General features: G+C 39.1%; 1 protein-coding gene across 1 annotated transcript in view; it reads right to left on the reverse strand.

Annotated features, from left to right (window-relative positions):
• The window catches only part of DNAAF5 (dynein axonemal assembly factor 5), a 1,078,404-nt gene that overhangs the window by 407,046 nt on the left and 646,240 nt on the right, over positions 1-25,118 (reverse strand). Inside the window, exon 7 of the mRNA XM_044089685.1 lies at positions 18,276-18,419. Coding sequence (XP_043945620.1) covers positions 18,276-18,419 — 144 coding nt within the window. The remainder of the gene's footprint in view (positions 1-18,275; positions 18,420-25,118) is intronic.

The following is a 25,118-nucleotide window of genomic DNA, read 5'->3' on the forward strand; positions in this document are numbered from 1 at the left end:
GGTTTCAGCCAAGTTTCAGTTAAAATGATGATGTCAGGTGAGTAATGTTAAGTCCAAGTGTGGAATTCAGTGATTTTGTTCATGATGTTGTGAATATTTATGGAAAAAAAATGTGAGGTCTTATTTTTGAGAGTTGAGGTGGTGGGAAGGTCGATGAGTAGTAGCAGTGAAGCAGGAAGTGTCAGAGATAGGTCCAGGGCTGGGGTGGATGTCACCAGAGAGAGGAAGGGTACTGTGTAGGAGAGTTTGAATTTGGGGTGAAAGGTGATGATAGCAGTGTTTAAATTTGGGATCAGTGTGGGTATGGATGTGTAGGGATATCTTGATTTTGTAAAATAGGAAGATGGAAAGATTAAACAGGGAGATTATTATTATTAGGAAGTTGTGTACTTTTTGGTTGGTAGAGTTGAAGATTGTAGAGGTTGGTGAGAAGTGTTGGGGTTCAATATGGAGGTGATAGGAGGTGAGGAAGAACAGTACTAGTAGGAGAGGAGTAAGGAAATAAGAAAGAAGCATGTTTATGAATTGATAGGAGAAAGAGGAGGGATGAAGTAAAGAAAAGTTGTGAAAGAGAAGCGATTAGGTTGGGATGTAGCAGAGTAGAGGTGTTATTATTTGGAGGGGTACAACTGGTGAATTTGAGTAGTAAAGTACGGAGGGGTACGTTGAGGTCAGTAGAAGTGGTATATGGGATTATAAGCTGGGAGGTGAGAGTGAGTGCAGAGTGAAGGGAGGTAGGGTGGATGAGTTCAAAGCTATTGACTGCAGAGAAAAGGAAGGGTAGGAGCTAGGGTAGGTGTATAAATGTTCCAGTTAGAATAACGGGTTTAAACCTGTACAGGGACAGCCAGCAGAAGCAAAAGAAGAAAAACAATCAGTAAAGTTTTTCAATAGCCTAAAGGTAAGTGGATAGTTTTCAATGAAAAATAGCAGAGTGTTTGAAAAAGAGGGATTACTGTAGCATACTATAGTAAGCTTATCACACCAGTAACAATTACGGCTATTTTGGCAAGGTGTGAGCTGAAATAATGCACAGCTTGGTTTTTTTAGCTAGTAAAATAATAATAAGAGAGAAAAAAAACAGTAAATGGAGGGTCAAAGTAAACTTATGCAGGAATTCCCGGTGGTATGTAGAGTTAAGGATTAAAGCAGTAGAGCTAAAGGTTGTTTAAAGCAGGTTTGAGGAGGTAGAAAATAAAATATATATGCACTTTATACAGCTGTATTGAGTTATGCTAAGAAGTTATTATTCGCACCTGTTAGCTTTTTGGTTAAATTTCTAGTTTCAGCTTTTGTGTTACGTGCATACACTAATGTTTGGCAGACTGATCTTTTAAACAGTAGCTTCTTGTCATCAGTTTTAACCTATGTCACATCTTCTAATGAAAACCCGCAAACACATACACACACAAACACACACACCCATAACCCAGTAACTTAATACAAATACAACAAAATTATGTACATCTTCAAAAAATAGGTTTAACCCTCCTAGTAGGAATAATTGTCTGAGACTGACAGCTACATTCACAGGCTTGAATTAACTTTATTGAAGGTTAACCATGCAAAGATGCATGGTACAGCCTGTGCTTCTACTTATACTAAGTGCTGTTTTTGGCTTATCTTTTTTCTTCTGCTACATGTTTTCTGAAAGCATTCACAGTGTTTGCTGTATTATATTTTAGCCAGTGGAAAAAAAATTTTTTATTGCCCATATAATCTTGTCTCCGCAGAAACATGACAACCAGACAGCTGCCCTCAGCTACAAGCATCTCATGTTGCACAGTGAACATTTATTTGTTAAAGGAAAACTTTTCGTTACATTCAGTGTTCTTTTATTTACCTGCTTCCACTTAAAACTTGTTGTTAGATCAAGCCAAGTGCCTTCATCCAATCATTCCCCTATGTAAAAGTACAAAAAAGTATATCAGTTTTACTTAAACTGTGGTCTTTTGTCCAGGCTTTCTTCTCTTTTTACATTACAGTGCCTACATTTCTTAAAACTGAAAAAAAAACTTTTGTATATAGCATTTAGTATATGTCATGTTTTATAAAAATACTGTTAAGAGCAAAAACTGTTTTACTTACAGGTACCTCTTTCCTTCTTCTTCCCCTCTCCTTAAAATTCTTCCAAACATTAATGATTTGAAGTAGGCATATGCTTTGGATTACAAGTTTAACAAAGTCAAAAAAGTCCAATATTCACATTTTTCTTGTTCCATCATGTTTCACAAATGTGACTAATGCCTTGTAATCCCACATTTATGCCTTAATTTCTGAGTTGCTGTTTTTTTTCCCCTGTTGATCTCCATCTCCCTATTCCAGTCTGTAGTTCATTTCTAGCACACTCCTGGTTCTTCTAGTCAACTCCTGTGCTTTTGTTGTCTTTCAAGTATTTCCTTTGGAACACTGGAAAAATGGTTCGCTGGCATAATTTCACTATGAGCTTTATTATCAGAAAAATATGAAGCAGAATCCCCAAATTTTTGTTGAACAAGCTTTTGCATTCTTCTTTAGCATGTTCTGCATCAAAAATAACTGACACTCCAGGAAAAAAAATATTCTGAGGATAGATGGATACAGTTGCACACTTTCTCAACATAACCTGATTGCTGGAGTACATTTACTCCTCTTCTGCCTGATGCACCTTTCATAATCTTTTTCTACAAACCCTCTACTGTCTCCAACTTTTAGTACTTTGTCCATCTGCCACAGTTTTGTCAGAATCAACTGTTTCTGCTGGCAGGACTGCATCTTTACTATTAGAAGTCTTACTACTTTCCCATGGCCCAGTTTGGAGCATAAACATGATGTGCCCTTTCATTTAATAACTGCTGTGGAATACCAGTCCAGTCGCTTAGTTGTACTTTCATAAAATTATTACAGTCTGTTCCTTCCAGTTTCTCTGGTACAACAGAAAATCTCAGGTTTTCCATACATGCTTTGTCCTCTAATTCCACCATCTTTTGAAACATCTCTTCTTGGGCTCTCACCCAGTCTTTTCTTCATTTTTACCTTTGATTTTTGCAGTTTTATCTTTTTTCCAGCCGTCTGTTATTTGAATTGATATATCCCTTCAGTATTTTGTTTATTTTAATCAGCTCTGAGCATATTTGACATATTTTTCCTCTAGATTACAACTCTGTCATTGTTTCTTGTTTAGCAAGTAAACTAAACTATGCACACAATTATGCACATTAAAGATTTCTTTAATCAAATAAATTTTATGTAAAACTAATACTTATGGAGGAAGTGTCAAATATAGTAATGGAATTTTCTTGCGTCAACAAAGGTGGATTCCAGTGTATTAAAATTATGTGTTGCTTAATCTGTGAAATAGAAAGCGTCTCTTGTATTTGAAACACTTCTAAAAATGGGGTATAATACAGACTGGTGAAATATATATAACATGGAAAATAAAATCTGAGAGAATCAGTGTTTTAAGTTGTCAATAAAAAGACTACCTACCTTCTGTCACCCATGAAGAAGGCAAAGGCAAAATTTACTGCTGGCAGTAAAATACATGTTTTAGATTTACAAATGTCAATGGCAGACTGCATATGCCTGACAACAGAAGTCACCAAATACGTTTGACAACTTGAAGAATTCCTGTTCAGGACTGTTGAAGAAGAGAAGCTGATGGAAGTACTCTATTTTCTTTACCTGGTATCATGGACTTTCAATGAACAGCAGATTTGTGCTCTAAACATAACATTTACTTGAAGTAATTTCACATTCATAATCTTAAATTGTTTTTAAATGGACAAACATTTAAGGTTTTTGACTCAACGTTATGGACTGTTCATACACAAATACAATGTCATATTCATTAGTTTTATGGCAAGAGCTTTAACAAAAGGACCACAGTGACTGTGAGGGTCACAGTCAGTTCCAAACATTGCACTAAACTTTTCAGATAATACCAAAACTCTACAGAACACACTTAATAACATCTGTAGATGTATTCACCTGTTCAGCAACAGGCAGCATTACTGCACCATCCTAGCCAAAAATAACTAGCTACTAATCACATCCAAAGCCACACTTCAACTTAAATCTCTCATTTACAGACTAGTATTTCTAAACTACTAACCATTACTCACCTCAATCTTACCGTCTCGGATCCAGCAATCAAGACTCTGTCTCTCTCTAAAGGCCTTCCTTTGGCCTAGGGAGAAAAATACCTTCATAAAGGTTTTACCAGACAGCTGAAACAATCCTAGCTCAATATCTGATGGTACAGCCTTTGCTGATTTCAGAGTTCAGCTGTCCAGCTACCTCCAGAATCATTACAAATGCAGATGCTTACAAGCCAGTGTACAGGCACTACAAAGTAACCACTTCACTACGTTTCCCTTAACGCTGTTTAATCACTGTTCAGCAGTGAATAGGTGACAGACAACCATTGCGTTAGTAGCAATCTACATGATATAATAAAAATGTCTGTGTGTATGCTCATACTGTTCTCCTACTGCCTGTTCTCTTTATAACATTGTTTTATAATGTCAGGCCTAGATTCCACACACATTAGAAAAAAAACTGTGTGTTATATTTGCTTCTTCCACTTGTTTTCAATGACAACTATGTGTACATAGTTCACTCTGTAGAACTGTTTTACCCTGTGAAGTTACCAGCTATGCAGCATTACATATAATATCTCTGCTTTGGAGTCTGGACAGTGACTGAAAAATGTCACGGGACCACATCACAAACATATTTAATAAATTAGTAAATAAAAACATAAATAAATAAATACATACACAAGTAAATAAGGAAAATCCTTCAGGGTTAAATGTCTGACATAAAACATTTCTTGAAGAATTTGCGCAGCATTTTCCATTATTGATACTAAATCCTAAACAATTTTTTTCAGAAACAAATAATTGAATTATTATACAATAGAAATAAATTTAGTATTACTGAGTGGGGGATTCTACTTAGTGGCATTGAAAAGAACAGAAGTGAATAAAATGAAAAACAACACAGGATATACAACAATGCATTGTGCCACTTTTGTCAGCAGCTAAGCAAGGCACAATACAATCCTCGGCTCTCATGAAGGTTGTGGTACTACAGTGAAAAATTTCTGACCAAGGAATATGTGAAAACATAATTATACAATAAAAGGTCATTACTCTTCAAAAATGTGCACACTAATTGGATAGCCTAATCAGCGTGCCCAGTATAAATCAAGCATATACCAATAGAAATAAGCCCGGCTGCTAAAGTACTGTTAAGTCGATGGCTTTCTACTGGGATATGTTTTAGAATGTTGTCCTTACATTTCACAAGGGAAAAGCAAAATATGAAAAAATGAAGGAAGTTTTACAAGGGTGTGGACAGTTGAAAGGTATGGCTACAGCCACTATGACTGATCATACTTGCCAGGCAATCATACCTCTCAGTTGTTCAGAGTTTTGTATAATGTCCCTCATGTTTTCTTCGTCGGTCAAAAAAAAACTGTTTTTCTGGAAAACTACTCATGATTTCTATAAGTTAATACTGGCAGACTTTAGAGCTTCATGCTTCATACTGCCAAAAGACTAAAGAAAAAAGAGAGACAGACAGAAACTCAGCTCCTTCTCCTACACTGACTTACTATACAAGTGTACAGATGTGTATGTCATAACCATGTACAGTACATCAGAAAGAAGCTCAGGAAGAGGAAGAAAACTAAAGTGCAGTCATGCAATGACATTATTTAAGAAAGATGAGCAATTTCCTTCTTAAATAGTGTCATTGTATAATAACAATAACCCACTTCTAGATGTGAATATCACAGGATTTACCCAAGGATGGCTTTGTTTAATCACTCACCCTTCTCTTTCATGATCAGACCACACCAACCTTTGATAAATCCTGTGATTCCCACACCCAATCACAGGCTATTGCTAAAATGTTATCAGTTACTGCTACAATGACCCATTCATGTCTAGGAGTGGTAAATCACGGGCACCCTTCTAAACTACCATTGTGATTTATCCATTCCACAACTTTATAGATTATACTGATATAGCTGATAGGTCTGTAGGCTCTAGAATCAATTGTTAATCCACTGTGAAAAGGAACTACTATATCCTGCTGTCATGCTTTAGAGACAAAGTAAGTGGTGAGACGTTTGTTCAGCAAGATGTGCAGTGGGTCTAAGAGGATTTGTTAAGTACCTAAGAGAAAGCAGCCATGGATATGTCTGGGCCCAAAGAATTGAAGATTTTAATCTTGGAGAGGGCTGTTATAATTTGGTCAGGGGTGATATACATGTGTTTTAAATCGGAGTGCTTTAGTGGGAACACTGTGTAATGGCTTTCTGAAAATTTAGCTAAAGTTACTCGCAAAGATGCTTGTGAGATCCTGGAGCATGAGCAAACTGTGTCATTGGCCTCTAGGGCACTACATTCCAGGTACTACTCTTATTGTTCTTATGAAGCTATACAATGCTTTGCGGTTATTTCCTATCTTTACAGCACGCTGAAAGTTTACTGGAGGCCTTCACTTCATTGATGGTTTATGTGAGCTCCTCCTGGATAAGTTAGCTTGATTTTATCAGAAGGTGATAGGAATTTTTCATACTAAATGCAACATTTTTTTTTGTTTTGTTTTTATAGTTTGTTTTTTCTGCAATTCTACCACTGCTTTTCCTGAATCTCCCATATTTTTATCTCAATGAACATAATTAGTTATATAGTCTTAAATGTGCTGTAAAATAGATCAGCAGTGTCACTTGCCATATCAGTCTTATTTAAAGTGTAGGCTCAGTTTATGTTATTAAGGATTTCATTAACTTTTGGGTAGCTGCAGTTGTGAAGCTTACAACAATGAATATGCCCTATATAGGTCTGACCTGGGTTTGTATGGTTAGCATTACTGTCCTGTGGAATAATTTAACAAATCAGCACAGGGAAAACTGATACAGAACAAACAAATGGCATGTAAGCATGACAATATAATATATTACCTCACCTAGTTTTTTTTTCTTTTTTACGAATTGTCTTAAGCAATTAGCACTGACAAATAGAAGAGGGCATTAAGCACATTGTTTTGGTAGTGTAATTATCCCAGCTGAAAGCGGGGTAACTGAAGTCACCCACAATGAATGTGTCAGGTGTGATTATTACATATCAAGTTGAATAGGGTTATCTTTATGCTCCATGTTTGTTGAAGGGAGTTCTGAAAAATCTATTTACAAGGAATTCAATGCTATTTAAGCTTACCCAGACACCTAGTATTTCACCCTTGGTCTACAGGTTAAGCTTCTGAGTTTTCAATTTTTTATGGGTAAAAGTAGACACCTACCTACTACTTCTACGTGAATGGAGCATATAGCAGGCGTTAAATACTGAACTACAGGGAGTGCTTACTGGATATTTGAATAAAATTTCAGTGAAGATGTTAACCCCTACAGCTTGTAAGGCCACAGCCTCCAAGTTGTATATTTGTTGTTGTGGCTTCAAGCATGTCCACAAAAATTTTAACCAGGTTTTCTGATTGCTTTCCACATCCCAGAAACGTGGGTAGGTGAACTGATGATCCTTCACATTTCTCCCGGATGTGTGGTATGCAAGCCAGTGTCTGCATACATCTCATGATGTACTGTTGTCCTGACAGGGACTGGGTCCTATATTATGCCTGCTGCTAACTGGAACAAGCACTGATTCCCTGTGACCACAATCTTAATAGATTAGACACTAAAAATGGATGGATGAATTTTTCAAAGGTAAACAATAATTGCATTAAATGGCTGCCATTTCTAAGTGGTAAAAGGCACTCTGGTATTTAAGCTCACCACATTACTAAATTATCATCATCACACGTTCTGCCTTTGTGATCCTTTTTGTTAAAGAAATATTTATTCTGACCCTGACATCATGGGCACAGTCCCAAGCCATAATGGTCATGTGACTAACTCAGATGGAAATGTCCCTTTGCACAGAATGTGTGAATACTTTTAATTAAAATCCACTAACCATCACATAAACATTTTCAGAGGTAATAATATTATATAATTTTTAGGGCTTTTTTCTATTTTTGTCCATATGACCTGATTAAAAATGATAACCAGAATATATCCTACTTCCATTCCAGGGTCATAACGCCTTTGCTAACACTCCACATTGGCATGCATGTCATGTCTGTTTATAACTAATCAAGAATCCAAACAATGCAACTCTAATTTAAAGCTGTAGAAGCAGTAAAAGTAACTGTGTAACAAAATGAACTTTCAAGTTTCAGGTGGCTGTTATGATGGCTGCCTCAGAGCTCTTGGTTCTAAAATTTGGTTTTCAGCTGGGTGCCTTATTTGTAGAGTCTGCATGTCCTTCCCCAGTATTCTCATATTTTTTCATTAGATGTTCTGGCTTCCTCCCACATCCCAAAGATGCGCTGTAATTGAAAGAGCAATATTATAAACTGCCTAAAAGTGCAGTATGTGAGGGAACGAGTAAAGTGAGTGAGAGTGTAAGTGTGCCGTGTGTGTAAAACAGGGAGTGTTGTGCAACAGACTAATGCCCATCCATTATTAGTTCTCTACCTCATGCATGCTGGGATATGTCTTAGCTCTCCCTCGACCCTGAAGATAAAGTGGGCATTGGAAAATGAACGAATAGAAACAGTTATAACTTGGCTAAATTGGAGAAATAAAATAGTAGTAGTTTAGTGTTTTTTTTTTAAACAAGAAACATCTTTAGTAAATTATCATGTATGGTAGGCAATCTTATATTTATATAAATGAAAATAAACTATACCAACACAGCCTCAGCTGAAAATACTACATATTACAAACCATGCTGACATAACTGAAACTGCAAACATTATACATATCAGGTCATTGTCAGTCAACCATTACATAGTTAATTCAAATCCTGCCTTTTAAACCTCATTTCTTCTCTGCATCTAGTGATCCCACACTTCCTATTTTTGTTCCTATGTAATTTGTTCCTACCTTTTTCTAAAGATTCCATTTCCAATTGTTTTATCTCCATTACTAATTTTGCTACTTCTAGTAAAGTTGGTTTACACTTCGATTTCTATTTTCTAGCAACTACTTTTTTGGCAGCTATCATGCTTAGACTCAGCAAGGCCTTACTATGTCTAGGCAATTCCAATTCTGTATCATAGCTCAAAAAAATTATTTCCTTAGTTACACCAATTTGCTCACTCAGCGTCTCTGACAGAGCAGTTTGGAGGAAGTCTTTAAACTTTGCCGGCTCATTACATGCTCAGAAAATATGTTCCCAGTTACCACTTTCTTCTCCATCACACCTCCAACATCTGCTGTCTACCTGAGGAAAAATTCTTTGGAGTCTACTTGGGTTATAAAAATATCTATGTAAACATTTCCAAGCAAAGATCCTAAATCTCTTACACTTTGTTGCATATTTAGGAGTAATACATACATCCCCCCATTGTCGCTTTGTGAATTGGTTATCTAATCTCTCTTCCCAAACCTTTCTAACCTCCTCTAATTGACTCATTGGTTTTCATGCAATATTTTATATGCTCTGCTAATTATTCCTTTCTTAACACCAACTTATGTTCTCAATGCTACTAAAAACTCTACCAGTGCTTGTCTTTTGTTTAGGACTCCCCATTTCTTTCTCTGCCTATACTCTGTTACAATCCTTCATAGGGAAGGCAATCTCTAACCTGCAGTTAAAATAAGTTCTTGGCCTCTTCCCATTCTATTACCTCTCCCTCTCTAGTTATTTTCTCCCAATACATTGTTTCCTTTGCCAGTTTTCTCCAATAAATTCCAGCCCCCTCTTGCTATTGTCTGTATTCCTAATTGTAGTCATCCCTATTGTCAGAATCTCCTTTCTCCATTCCTGTGTTGGCTTAGCTCTTAGAATACTTTTCTGTATGATTATTGTTATTCTCCTTAAAGGTCTTCATCCAAACTTCCAGTCTCTCCTTGTTTCTTGAGCATCTAAAAATGATGTAATATTATTATCATCTCTTTCTACTTTGAATTATAGTTCTCTGCTCGTGCTGTGTACAGCAGCTTTAACTGTGTTGCTCTGAAATACTCCTTCAAATTGGGTAATCCCAAAATATCCTTTTCTTTTGGAAGAATAGGATTATCCCACTTGACTCTTGCAGTCTTCCTCTCCCAGATAAAAATCCTTCAATTCTTTATTAATTGCTATCCGCAACTTCTCCTCTGGTTAATACAAATATGCCTGACCTGCGTATAAGACAAAAGGGACTAAAAACATTTTAACTGATTGTATCTTACTACTGATATCCATACAACAGAGCTTCCATTTTCTCAGTTTTTGTATTATCTTTTTAGTCTCTTTCCACATATCATTAGCTGCCACACCAAAATAATTTTTAATCCATACTCTTAAATAATTCATTTTATAATGTTCCTGTAAGTAAGGATATTGCTGAACCAATTTGTGTGTGGGTACATAATTTACTAGTATCGCCTTTGTTTTAGATTCATTAATTTTGTATCTTGAAAAGATATGAAACTGTCTCAATATGTTCCACAGCACTGCAATGTCCCCATCTTGTTTGGTCAGGTATAAAAATAATGTCATCTGCAAATACAGCCAGCTTTTCTCAACTAACACACCAATTATAGTCTTGAATTTCGGAGTCTCTTATTTTCTTTGCCAATGGTTCTAAATACAATGCAAATAACAAAGGGGAGAGAGGACACCCCTGCCTAGTTCCTCTGCTCAAGCTAAGATTATAAGACAGGAGCCTACCCACTCTAATGTTTGCCTTCAATCCCTCATATATCCTCCTAATCTACCTTATAATTTTATCAGGGAATCCAAATGCGTCCATTGCTCTGCTCATAAAGTCCTAGCTTACTCTGTGAAATGCTTTCTCTACATTAAGACCCATCAACAGCAGTGGTACTTTCTTACATTCTACTTCCCTCTGGATCATCAGTGTTCTGTTAATGTTGTCAAATGTTTGCCTCCCCTCCACAAAACCATGTCAATGCATATCTATTAATTTTGGCATCACTACAGACATAAACACTTTATAATCATGGTTTAATATTGAAATGGGCCTGTATGAAGCTGGATCTGATGGATCTTTACTTACCCTCTTTAGGTATTACAGGTGCCACCGGTTTCCTCCAGGATATTGGTACTTCTCCTCCTTTTAAAATACTATGCAACAAAGCCTTCCAAATCTTTATTAGTTTTTTCCCTCCTAGCATCCAAACTTCCACTGGAATACCATCTATTTCTGGGGACTTTCCTGTAGATTTATTATACATCACCATTTTTATCTCATTTCCTCCTGTCCTAACTGTTAGTAATTGAGCCTCCTCTACCTCTAACCTTGGCATATTTAATTCTTCCATAAAGATTTCAATTTGCATCTTTTCTTGATTCCCATATTTCTAAGCTTTATACAGACTTTCATACATTTCTGAAATATTTCTAATACTTCTACAGGATACCGTGTTATCTTCCTTGTTATAGGCTCCCTAAGTTTGGTGACAACCATTTCTACTTTCTGTTGTCTGAGTCATTGTGCTAAAAGTTTTTGTGCTCTAGAGTTATTGTGTAAAAACAGTTGCTTAACAGTAAATTTTTCTAAACTCATGCATATTATTGAAGTAATCCCTTATTTTCTCTTTAGCATTCTACAGCTGCACCTCTTCTTGTTCTGTGAGATTCCCCCTAGTTTGCAATACTTGAAAATTTGCATAATTTCCACTAGCCATTCCTTAAATTCTTCTCTCTCTTCAACAGATAGGTGGGAAAGAGGTAGTGTCTCATTTTTATTTCATTACCCTGTGTTTTTATTTTAGTTATTACTGGCACTTGATTTGAAAAGTTATTGGGTGTGTATCAAGACCATTGATTAAATGCACATGTTCCTACGAAATGTAAATTCTGTCTAGCCTAGCCCAGTTTTTGTATCTTGGGGAATAATATGTATATTCACTTCAAACTCCTAGTACTGAATTCACATCTGCCATGCCAAATATTTTCATACATTTCTTTAAAAATCTACCCTACTTTGTTATATCTTTCCTTCTGGACCCCACAACACATCTTCACTGTTGCAAATCAAAGTCCATTCCCCAACTATAAGCAATATTCCTTGCTGAAAGTGGATTACTTCTCCCAGAATTTTCTTAAGCTCCACTATAGCAGTTTTTGGGGGAATATAAATACATGCCAGTGGGGGAATATAAATACATGCCAGTGTAATCATCTTCCATTACCAGTAGTCCCATAGTATTACAAATCTACCATTATTGTCTTTTTATTCCTCTTCTACTACTACAATCAGTGTAAGCACTCCTCCATTATTTTGCCCAAGTATTCCGCTGAATAACCATCCTGAAAATCTTTCTTTATCAAGCTCACATGTTCAGTTCTTTCCAAGTGTCTTTCCTGTAGCACAGCTGTTTGCACTCTACATGTTTAATATAATTCACTACTCTTTTCTTGTATTTATCTGTGAGACCATTAGTGTTTAAAAACATTACAGGAAGCATCATATTCCTGATAAATTATTATTCCCACCTTTTATGTATAACATTTTTTTATTAAATGTCTAATTCCAACATTTGTGTTACATGCATGTACTGTCTGGCAGGTTATTCTTTTATACAATTGTTTCCTGTTATCTCTATTTGAGCCTATGTCACATCTTACAGAACTTTTTTTTTACTTAAAACTCTCCAACAAAAATACACACACCTCCCTAATCCCTAAAACTTATTAACTTAATAATAACCCACAAAACTATGTACATCTTCAAATATTGAAGTTTCGCCTCCTAATAGGAAAAACTGTTCCAAACTGACAACCCCCCCCCCCACACACACACACACACTCAAGCTAAGTTAAAATAAAGGTTATTCATGCTAAGACTCATGATACAGCCTGTGGTACTATTAAGTGCTGTCTGGTTTTGTCTTATCTTTATAGCTCTCTCAGCTGGGAAAACACTTGAATGCTTTCAGAAGACGCTTCCTTTAAGCCATTTCTCTTTATCAGATTGTTTGCTACAGACATGAGAACCAGACATAAAACTGTTTACCAGAAAAAAAGACTTAGGGTATTCAGTATTCTTTTTTCATTTGTTTTCTCTTAAAACTTGTTACTAGATTAAATTAATGGCCTTAATTCAGCCATTCCCCCATGCAAGAATGGGAAAAAGCACACCATTTCTTTTCTATTGTCATTCTCTTCTAACCAAATTTTTTTCATTGCAGTGTCTACATTTCTTAAAACTGAACAAGGAGAAAGTGAGAAAAAAGGAGGAAAAAAAGCAAAACAGGAGCATGTATTTACATTAGTATCCCCACAACACTTAAAAATAACTGAAAACAAATTACCTGATAACATGCAAAGAAAATAATGCACTATTTAAATATTACTATTAAGAAAAATGTTGTTTCAGCTACAGCTAACTTTCTCTCTCTCCTCTTCCCCTCTGCTGAGTATTTTTCTGAACATTAATGACATGAAGTACGGCATATGCTTTAGATTCCTCTGCAAGTTTAACAAAATCCAAGAAAGTCCAATATTTCAAGATTTTCTTGTTCTATTCTTGTTCATCTCCATTTCCCAAACCCTGTCTCCTCTTCACTTCCAACGTACTCTTGATTCTTCTAGTCAACTATTGTGCTTTTTCCCCTCTCTCAAGTATTTTCCATTGAAACACTGGAAAAGGTTTCATTGGCACAGTCTCTCTGTGGTCTTTATTGCCAGAAGAACAAGAAGTAGAATCTCTGTCCATTTCACAGCTCATTTTTTGTTGGAAAAACTTTTGTATTTCTTCCTTAGCATGTACTTGATCAAAAATGATTTTGTTCCTCCAGGGAAAAGTATTCTGAAGATAGCTGGGTATAGCAGTTTGAATCTCACACCTGCTTCTTGACTTTCCCTGAATAACGGAATACATTTACTTCTCTTCTGCCTGATGTACGAGTAGTCACTCTCCATAAACACTCTGCTGTCTCCCACTTTTAGTACTTTGTCTTTCTGCCACACTTTTGCCAGAATCAACCCCTTCTGCTGGTAAGATTGCATCTTTACTATTAAAGGTCTAGGATGTTTTCTCATAGCTAGGTTTGGCACATACAAACGATGTGTCCTTTCAATTAATAATTCCTGGTCCAGTTGCTTATTTGTGCTGTCATAAAATTAATATAGTCTACTCCTTACAGCTTCTCAGGTAGAGCAGAAAATATCAGGTTTTCCTTATGTGCTCTGTCCTCTTAATTCTATAATTTTTTGAAACATCTCTTCTTGTGCAGTCTCATATTCAGCCAACCTTTTCTTCATTTTATCCTCTGAGTTTGGCAGTTTTATCACCTTATCTGAATATCTGTTTAAAGCTTATTCCATTTTTCCAGGCTTTTATTGTTTGAGTCGATATACTCCATCAGTATTTCATTTATTTTAGTCAGGTCTGTGTGCAGTTGCCTTATACTTTCCTCTAGGTTACTGTAAGTCATGTCTGGAGTTTGCACTGCTTTTTGCTGAACAGCAAAAGTACTTTTCCCAGTCCGTGTTTTTTCTTCGCCTTTTATAGCTGATTTTCCTACAGGTCCAATTTATTTATTTTTTCCTGGCATCCAGGCCATGCATTTAACTAACCAGTTGCTGAAATTTTACCCAGAAATCTAGGTCCACTGGCTTTCTCTGCTAAGTTTCTGTTTTCACATTGGGAGAGCTAGAATTAAGCTCTTACTCAGTGTGCAGCAATCTTGGAAGTCCAGTGGTAGTTTAGTGTTGTGGATTTTGGCTATGAGCTGCTAATGAACTTCATTCATCCTGCAGTGCTGTGTTTGATTCCCCCAATCTTCCCTTCTGAACTGTGTGACTTTGCACAAGTAATTTAACCTGACAGTGCTGCTAGGTCGCCCCTAGAAAGTGACAGCTGTGCTTTGTGTTTTTATCTGGCTATCAAATTAATAAAATTAATTTAAAAATAAATAAAAAATAAAAACAAAAATACACTAAATTCTGTATTGAAGGAAATATATGCTCAGCTTACATTTCTTAACCATTAAAATAAAAGAACAGGAAGATGGAGTCATACACTGTTGAGAAGTCAATCATACATCACACAGCATGCAGTGGTTACAATAAACAATAAACTGGAGTATATATACAACAATATACACAAGAACATTTTTCTGAGAACCTGTGCACAAAGCTATCAAATCACTGATGGACAAAATGTATTTGGCTTACATAAAAACTGTCAAAGATGTAAAAGATTTAAATGGTTAACAAGTTAATTTGCAATTACCCATGCATACTTTATATAGAAATATTGATTTTAAAATGTTTTTATCTGAAGTGTACATTTCAGGAAAGCTTACACAACAAGAAAACAGCAAACTAATAATGGTCTGCTTTTTACCTTGAAGTCACATGTCTTGAAATGGGACAATGAACATAATAGCCAATATTTCTAAATTGCAAAATATATAATAGATTTTTGTACTGAGGGTTTTTCAGAAAGCTGTGCCATCTCTAGCACTGCATTAAGATCTCAGTACTGCTATATGAGTAACGTAAGCACTGCCTATATATGTAATGCAAGTAATGCCACATACGTTTTCCTTTAAAACTGGTGCTACTTCCCTGGAAATAGCTCTGTGTTTTGGGGCTTCTCAAAAGCAAACCTTCAGCTACTTGATGACTTATATAAATGCCAATGTAATCTTCCTCTGAAAGATCCTATTGACAATGCTGTTACCTATGCCTCTTACTTGTACTTCTAATTAAATAGTTGTATTGATAAGGTAGTCTCTATCCATAACAAATATGAGAAGTGTAAAAACAAACCCATGAGGTGGAACACATGTACAAATCAATTATATAAAAAGAGAAATAAACTGATTGATGCTTATAAGAGATCCCATTCGACCTACCTTAACAACACACTAAGGTAAACTAACAAAGACCTTAAGGAATCAGTAGGAAGCACAAAGCTGAGTATGAACTTAAAATAGCCAAAAACCAAACATAACTGCAAATCTTTCTTTAACTATGTCAGGAAGTTAAAAACTAACACCCATCAGTGTTTGGAGCTAGTCCACAATACTACACTCTCTGACCGAAAGGAAATAGCTAATATCTAAGGTAACAAATTTAGTGCAAATTTTACTTCACCCACAGTTATAGCTATCCAACAATCCCAGCCACTCCCTTTAATTACGCAACTCTTTCAAAAACTAAGAATACTTTATCCATGTGCTGTGACAACATACCAGGTTGCCTGATTATCAGGGATATTTATGGCCTTTCTGAACCCCTACGTAAAATCTTTAATCTAAGCCTCTCCAATGGTTACATTCCTAAAGCCTGGAAAACAGCTACTATGATGCCATTACACAAGGGTGGCTCAACCACATACCCTGGTAACTACAGACTCATCAGTCTTACTAGCCTCATAAGGGGCAGCCACTGTGGTGCAGCAGTTAGCGTTGTCGCTTCACAACAAGAGGTTCTCCAGTTCGATTCTCAACTGGGGTGCCTTCTGTGTGGAGTCTGCATGTCCTCCCTGTGGTCGCGTGGGTTTCCTCTGGGTGCTCTGGTTTCCTCCCACATCCCAAAGACATGCTGTAGGTGGATTGGACACTCTAAATTGGCCCAAGGTGTGAGTGTACATGTGTGTACCTTCTGTGGAAGGTTGGGTGCCAGGCCTTCAAATCAGCACCGTAAAACTCCACTGCCAATCATTCTGTGGACCACTGTTCTGCTGTGGCGAACCCTAACTGGGATAAGCCAAAAGGAGATAAAGTCTTACTAGCCTCATATGTAAAGCTATGGAGACTCAGAGTTGATTAATCTGGCCCATGAAAATCTGTCAATCCTGGACCCTAATCAATTTGGCTTTATTAAAGGAAGGTCCTGCCTCTTTAACCTCATCAATTCTGCTGGAAAAGTACCTGAAGCAGTGAACAGTGGTTGTGCAGTGCATACAACATATCTAGACCTGGTTAAGGCCTTTGACACTATTCTCTATCTAAGAATTATTGACAAACTTATAAAATATAAATCCTTATATTGTGCAATGGCGAGTTAACTAGTTGTCTGACAGAACCCATGTTGTAAGAATAGCAGGTGCCACATCTCAAAACAAAACAAGTTACCATTTACCAGTGGGATACCACAGAGCTCTGTTTTGGGTCCTCTCCTATTTGGCATATATTTCTAAGACTATGAGGCCAGTACTTCTAGTCTATGGTTAATTACGTTTGTAGATAACTGTAAATTGGGAATTGTTACTTGATCTTCAACTCTCAATTGCTCCAACAAGGCTTACAGCATGTTAACCATTAGTGCAAGGACAAAGGTCTCAAAAATTGTAAAACAAATGTAACGCAGTTCATACTGGTAAACAAAACAGTTTCACTTAATGAGTTGTAAGAGATCTGGGTACTCTTACTGATAATTAATTTTGTTTAACCATCATGTCTCCATAGTAATTTGGAAAGCGTTTTATCTGACTCATCTAATTTCCAAAGGCATCTCCACAAGATCCAAAGAAGTCTTAATTCCCTTTTACTGACATCTTATCAGACCCATTATTGAATATAATGACCATTATTGAATTTAATGCACTTTTTGGCATATCTTTATCTAAACATATCATATAACTTGAGAGACCTCGGAGGTTCATAACTGAAAAGATCAGTGGCCTCAAAAGGTTTTGTTATCAAGAGACTGGAAGCCCTTTCTCTGTACTCAGTCTCTTATAGCCTCCACCATGGAGATCCATGTCTAGCATTTCATGCTATGAAAGATGCAACCCTATTTAATCTCCTATTCCTTCGCAGAACTAATGTTACATCAAATACTGTGTTAAAGGAAGTAAACTTTCATCAGAAAAACAGACGTGATAAATTTATATCCCTGCTTATCCTTGCCACCTTCAAGATAAACCTAGATAAATGGATGGGTGGCCTAAAAATTCACTCCCAGTCTATCTTGTCTTGTCCTCCTTCAGGCTACAGAGAAATGTTGAACAGTTTTTTTGGGGTAGGTTTGAAATGGTCTACAGACTGAATTGCTAGTACTTACCTATGAACCTAACATCATATTTACTATAAAATACCTGCTTCAGAAACAGATCATTTCATTTTCTAAAGGAAAACATTACCAAACTCTGAGTGAACCACTGCTGGCCAGAATCAAACTACTTAAGTTAACTCATCGTGTAAATTACTGTAACAGTAGCAGTCAAAAATGTTTTTATGGCTGATGCTTCTTAAAAGGTACAACAGTTTTTAGCTTTCAGATTTGCTACAATTGCTGAACTATTAGTACCTTGCTGTGAAGTTCTTGTGTTGACTGGAATGACTGGATGGTGATCAGAACTTTGAACAACTCCAAAATAATTATTCTGCAGTCTTCTCCACATATCTCTATCAAAGCCCGTATACAGTCCATCAACTGTTCCATAAATATCACCTGAAAGACACAAACCAAAATGTGCTATGGATTCAAGATGCAAAATATGATTTCACACAGCAATGACTTTTGTGCTACATTTTTGTTTCACATACAGCAGGAAGTATTCAGCCACCCTGGTAAGTTAATTTAGTTCACTGCTTGTACTAGGAGAAGAACATGGATTCTACATCTGATTTGTCACATAAAGAAGTTATGTCTTACCATAACGTTCCATCTGTATTGTTGATCCTTGTTCAGTCATTACGTATGGGTATTGGTCCCGAGCTTGGAACCAAGCCGGCCATTTTCCAAGCTTGCGTCAGCTTCAAACTCTCGAGCTAAGCTCTTACCCACAATTCCCCTCTGCCTGTTACCTCAGATTGAGTTTGCAAGTTAAAGAAGGTAGAGGCTACCTCTGGTCAAATAACCTAAGAGAACTGGATGGTGAGAGCCACTAGAAACCACAGGAGGGGAAAGAAGGGAGGGTCGTAATGACTGAACGAGGATCAACAATACAGATGGAACGTTATGGTAAGACATAACTTCTTTATCTGATATTGTTAATCTTCGTTCATTCCTTACATATGGGACAGAGTCCCCAGCTACCTCTATTCCTGGCAGGCTCTCATGGAAGGACATTTCTGAGCACCACAGAACCAAAAGATGCTCTTCCCCTGGAGGCCAAATCCAATTTGTAATGATTGATGAAGGTATGAGGCCTAGCCCAAGTTGCAGCTGCACAAATGCCATGTAAAGAAGCTCTGACATGGAAGGCAGCAGAAGTTGCCACCAACTTTGTTGAATGAGCTTTCATGGTAGTAGGCAATGAGATATTACATTGTGTGTAAATTAAGGTCATACAGTCCTTCAACCATCTAGCTAATGTGACCTTAACAACAGCCGATCCTAATCTAGATCCAGAAAAGGTCAAAAATAACTGGTCAGATTTACGAAAGGGTTTAGTCCTGTTTAAGTAAAAACAGATTTGCCTGTGTATATCTAGGGTATGTAGGCAATACTCTCTTCTGTTTGAATGGTTGGGAAAGAACACTGGCAATTCAATGGCTTGATTAATGGACATTTCAGAGATCACTTTAGGCAGAAATGATGGATTAGTTCTCAGAGACACTCTATCTCTATGAAAAATCAAGTATGGAGTCTTGATACATAAAGCTTGAAGTTCAGAAATACGTCTGGCAGAAGTAATAGCGACCAAAAACAAGGTTTCCCATGACAAATACCTGAGGTCGCAAGAAGAGGCTGGTTCAAAAGGTGCCATTGTCAGAGCTTGTAGAACTAATGATAAATCCCATGGTTGAATAGGTTCTCTAAAAGGTGGCTTCAGATGATTCACACCTTTTATGAAGGTCTTGCACAATTTGTGGGACATAAGAGAGGAATCTTGGACACCCTCATGGAAATTAGAAATTGCAGCCAAATGAACTCTAATAGTAAAGGCCGACAGACCCGATTGAAAAAGGTCTGCCAGATAGTCTAATATTATCAACACTGGTGCTGAAAAGGGATCTACTTGTTTATCTTTCAGCCAACAGGTAAATCTTTTTCCACTTGTTCAGGTAAGTAATTCTAGTGGAAGACTTATGAGAAGCAATGAGAATATCACGTACTGGTAAAGAAAGATCATTCTGCCTGGCAATCAAGGGAATTGGAGTAGCCAAGCCATTAGCTTCAGGCTGTTCAGGTTGGGATGAATCAGGTTCTGTGGGTGTGAGATCAACTCCAGGATTGGATGGAGAATCCATGGTCGATCTAGTAGGTGACGCCAAAGGAATGGGAACCAAATCTGTCGTGGCCAGTATGGTGCTATGAGGATTACTTTGCTCTTCAACCGCCGGGCTTTCTTCAGAAACTGGGGAATGAGAGGAAGGGGCGGAAATGCATAGAGAAGACCCGAGGGCCAATCGTGGACTAGAGCGTCCCTGGGTGACTGCCCAGAGGGGGAATCAGAGCGAAGTAGTTGCTTCATTTGTAGTTGGTTGGGGATGCAAGGAGGTCGCAGCAAGGACAACCCCAGCGGTGGAAGATCTCCGCCGCTATCAAGGGATTCAGGGACCACTTGTGAGGTTGAAGAATGCACCTGCTGAGTCTTGTCTGCTATCACGTTGGAACTCCCGGGAATGTGCGTTGCTAGAAGAAAACGGTTGGTAGCCATCGCTCATTGCCATATCTTAATGGCCTTTTGACAAAGGGGGTAAGATTTGGTTCCACCTTGCTTGTAGATGTGCCAGACCACCGCCATGTTGTCTGAGTGAATCGCAATTGTCCCAGACGGCAGCAGGGGATGGAATGCTTGCAACGCCAGAAGCACCACCCTCAGCTCTATAACATTTATATGCAGATGGACCTCCAGTTGTGACAAAGTGCCTTGGACTGTCTGTCCCTGACATAGCCCCCCCCCCCCCATCAGGGAGGCATCCGTGGTCACTGTGGTCTTGGGTTGCTGGGGGGAAAAGGGGCAAGACCATTGTGAGAGATTGTGTGTCATCCACCAATTTAAATCCTGTTTGCACCTGTGGGTTACTCGAATCATGGCTGAAAGAGGATGCTGAAAAGGATACCATTGGGCAAGCAGTAGCCATTGTAGAAACCTCATGTGAAACCTGGCCAGGGAACAATGTTGATGTAGGCTGTCATGGAACCCAACAGCTGTAGAACCGAGTGAGCCGTGGATTTTTCCTTTGAAAGGATTGGAATTAGTTGTTGCTTTATCCTTAAAATTCTGTGCTCTGGAATAGCAGCTCTGCAGTTTTTTGTGTCCAAGATAACCCCTATGAATTCTGTCAACTGAGATGGGGTGAGATAGGATTTCTGCCAGTTTATGGTTATGCCTAGCATTTGAGCAGCGAGGAGAGAGTATGCCAGGGCTTTTTCCAGTAGATGTCTGGTGGGGGCGGAAATGAGTCAATCATCTAGGTATGGAAACACCTGGAATCCTTGAAGTCACAAGTGAGCTGTGACAACTACCATGCACTTTGTGAACACTCTGGGGCTGTAGAGAGTCCGAAGGGCAGTACTCTGAACTGATAGTGACTGGCTCCCGCACGAAAGCGCAGAAATCTTCTTGATGGCCTGTCCACCTTTATGTGGTAGTACGCATCTTGAAGATCTATAGAGCACATCCAATTGTCTTTTTCCAAAAGCGGGAGGATAGACTGTATAGTGACCATCCCGAATTTTTGTACTCTCACAAACTTGTTCAATACACTGAGATCCAAAATTGGTCTCCAGTCCCTGGTTTTCTTTGGCACCAAAAATAGTCTTGAGTAGAATCCGGATCCTATCTGGTCTGGAGGGACTATTTGGATGACTCTTTTTCTTAGCAGGTTTTCTATCTCTAGTGCTGCTTCTTCCCTTTGACACTGGATGGAATGTCGGAAAGATTTTTTAAAGGGACGGGACAAAGATCGAAGGGGATATGATAACCTCTGGTTATGATCCTTTGTACCCAAGAATCGATGGTGTTGGTTAGCCAGGCAGAAGGGTACAAGGAGAAATGTTCCCCAACCACCTCCAGAGGAAAGGAGTTGGGCCGCTCTTCAGGAGCGCTGGTAGGATTGACCAGGGAAAGAATCCCTGGAACCCTGGTTACGCGGTCCCCCTCTGCCCTGAAAGTAGCGTCTTCCCTGTGAGTTTCCCCCTCTGCCTCTGGGGGAGAACTCGGCCTGTGTGTCACGGAAAGGGCCCTGATATTTCTTGAACCATATCTTCCCACTCTTTTGGTTTTGGGAGAAAGCATGTTGAGGGGAAGAATAATGGACACCTACAGCAGAAAGGGTCTTATCGTCTTGTTCACATCTGGCCCATGTGCTTTTAACTTTGGGCCCAAACAACGAGGAGGGCTCAATGGGGGCATTAAGAAAGGAAGACTTAAAAGGTTCCGTGAAGTTGCACAAGCGCATCCAGGCGTGTCATCTCAAGACTGCAGCTGAACCTGCCGCTCTAGCTGCTCCTTCTGATGCATGAGATATCAATCACATAGAGGAGTTAGATATAGACTCAATGGTGGCCAGCTGAGAGGCCACTTTGTCACGGACCTCATCAGACACTGCACTAGCCAAGGTTTCAGAGAGCTCAGAAACCAAATCCCTTTGAAGCCTGGTAAAATGTGCCATATAATTCAGGGACCTAATAGCAAAGGTCACTGAAGCAAAGGTGCACTTCCTTATTCTGTCCAGGGCCCGGGACTCTCTGTTAGGTGGGTGGACAGTCTGGCTTTCTTCTTCTGCCAGATCCTTTTTTTTGTGGCCGCCACCACCAAATCATCTACAGGAAGACCTTTGGACCAATGGGGATCTGAAGCAGGAGGGGACAAGATCTTATCTGGCCTCCGGGGAATAGCTTCAACAATATCAGGAGCTTTCCAAGAACGCTGCACGATGAACTTGACAAGTTCATTGGCAGGTGGAGTAACCCAGGAGATAGGGGGCCGGGCGCGAAAAGTCTGCAGGAACACAGATTCCTCAGGGGTCGGATTAGAGGGCTGCCAGTCACCTCTCTGTTTCAGAATTTCAAGAATATTGCCAAAGGATACCTCAGAGGGTGAATGAGGGGATCCTTCCCCTTCATCGAGTCTTCGCTGAGGGACTCCTCTGTGGAGTCCATGTGCTTCCTCTAACACAAACTTTTCCGGTGGACCTCCTCAGCGGGAGAAGCTGGGGAAGACAACGGAAAAGGGGATTCCTGAGGGAATATGTCCCTGAGACCCCTGCACCCAGTGTCCGCTAGGTGCGACTTGTGAAACCAGTGTACCACAGGAGGGCAGAGGTATAGACAGTCCGGTATCGCCAGCAGCAGCAAAAGCCTTCTCCATCAGTTGGAAGGCTGGTCCACCCGGAGAGGAGTGTATGTCTAAGACAGGGGGCACTCCTCCCCTAAGTGGCTCAGCCTGCTGACTTGGAGTCCCTGGATGGCTGTGGAGTAGCAAGCTATGTGTGTCACAGCTGACATCCTGGGTCATAGCAAAACTTTCCTGCCATGAACGCAACTGTGGTTCCTTAGTGAGATCCATAAAGGGAACTGCAGAAGGGGAAGACTGTACTATATCCATGGACTTCAAAGGCAATGAAGGAGGAGAATAAGAAGGTGTCTTTGGAGATGGGTGATCACCTCCCAAGGAAGGATAGTTCCTGAGGGGTGGAATACCTCTGGCCAAGAATGCCTGGTCCACAAGACGCAACACATCATGTTCAGAAAGACTTCTAGTGGACCTCACAGAGACTTAGGGAGAAACAGGCCTGTCCACAAAAGAGGCAGACTTGGTGCCCATCTGATCTGACCGCACCGAGGACAACGGTGCTGAGAAAGACTGAAGTACTGTAGTCTGCACCGAAGAAGTCATCTGTGCCGATGTCATTGTCTGCACTGACACAGATTGAAGCTGAAGTGGTTGTCGGTGCCGAAGCTGGAACCGACAAAACTGGAGTCAACAATAAAGGCCTCGGTTCCAAGGAAGATCTCGGAGTTGATGCAGTCAAGGTCTGCGCCGATTGAACGGTCGGTGCCGATAGAGTGGTAATGGTCTGAACTGAGGCACCCCTCGGTGCCGATATGTAGAAGGCTGCAGGAAATGGAGTCGAAGACCTCGGTGCCGAAGGTCTGGGCACCGAAAGCACTGGGGCTGACTGAGAGAGCTCCGGAGCTGAAATTTTAGCCTTTTTAGGTTTTGGTTGGTGAGAGTCCCCAGCCGGGACGAAGGCAAGGATTTAGCCTTAGTAGAAACATACATTTTCTTATGGGCTTTAGGAGGGGAAAGGGAGATTTTAGAAGTCCCTTCAGTATCAGCTTGTTTTTCCTTTCTAACAAAGTTCTATTAGAAAAGGTCTCACAAATAGTACAAGGAGCTTCAACAGATAAATGGGAAGCTCCCAAACAATAAACACATAAAGAGTGTGCATCAGAAGTAGGCAGTTTGTGTCCACAATCAGAACACCGCTTAAACCCTGGACTACTCTTTTTATCTACCATATTAACAAATAGAAAAGTACCAACAATGGTACAAGAGAATACCCGAAGGTATGAAAGAGTAGGATTACCAACGATGGTAAGGAGAAATTACCTCGTGGTAAAAAGGGTAAGTTGTTGTTTGTCTTTTGGCTTTTTCCCGGCAAGGGGTCGCCACAGCAGAACTCGGATCCACTAATGATTGGCAGTAGATTTTTACGAAACACCGAGGTGCCAGCTCGACGCCCAACCTTCAATGAAGGCACGCCCATTTTACACACACATGTCTTTCGAATGCTACCCAACTGCGGGGAGGACATGCAGACTCCACACAGAAGGCACTCCCAAGCCCAGCCGAGAATCGAACAGAAGAACCTGTTGCCGTGAGGTAACAACGCTACTGCTGTACCACGGTAAAAAGGGTAAGTAAAGGACAGAAAAAAACCTGAGGAAATTAGAACACTAGATGCAATAGGGCGAGAGACAATAAAATATTAACTTTTCTGAAAGAAAAGTAATTTGTAAAGCAATTAAACAACAATTGACTGTACTTAGCTCAAGAGAAGTAGCTTAACATGACCGGATGGCAACGCGGCAAACGAAATATGGGGTAACAGGGAGAGGGGGATTGTGGGTAAGAGTTTAGCTTGAGAGTTTGAAGCTGACACCAGCTTGGAAAATGGCTGGTTTGGTTCCGAGCTCGGAACCGATACCCATACGTAAGGAATGAATGAGGATTAACAATATCAGATCTAG

The sequence above is a fragment of the Protopterus annectens genome, chromosome 12.part0 (genome assembly GCF_019279795.1).
Source record: "Protopterus annectens isolate FY-2018-M chromosome 12.part0, PAN1.0, whole genome shotgun sequence".
NCBI classification, from domain to species: domain Eukaryota; kingdom Metazoa; phylum Chordata; order Ceratodontiformes; family Protopteridae; genus Protopterus; species Protopterus annectens.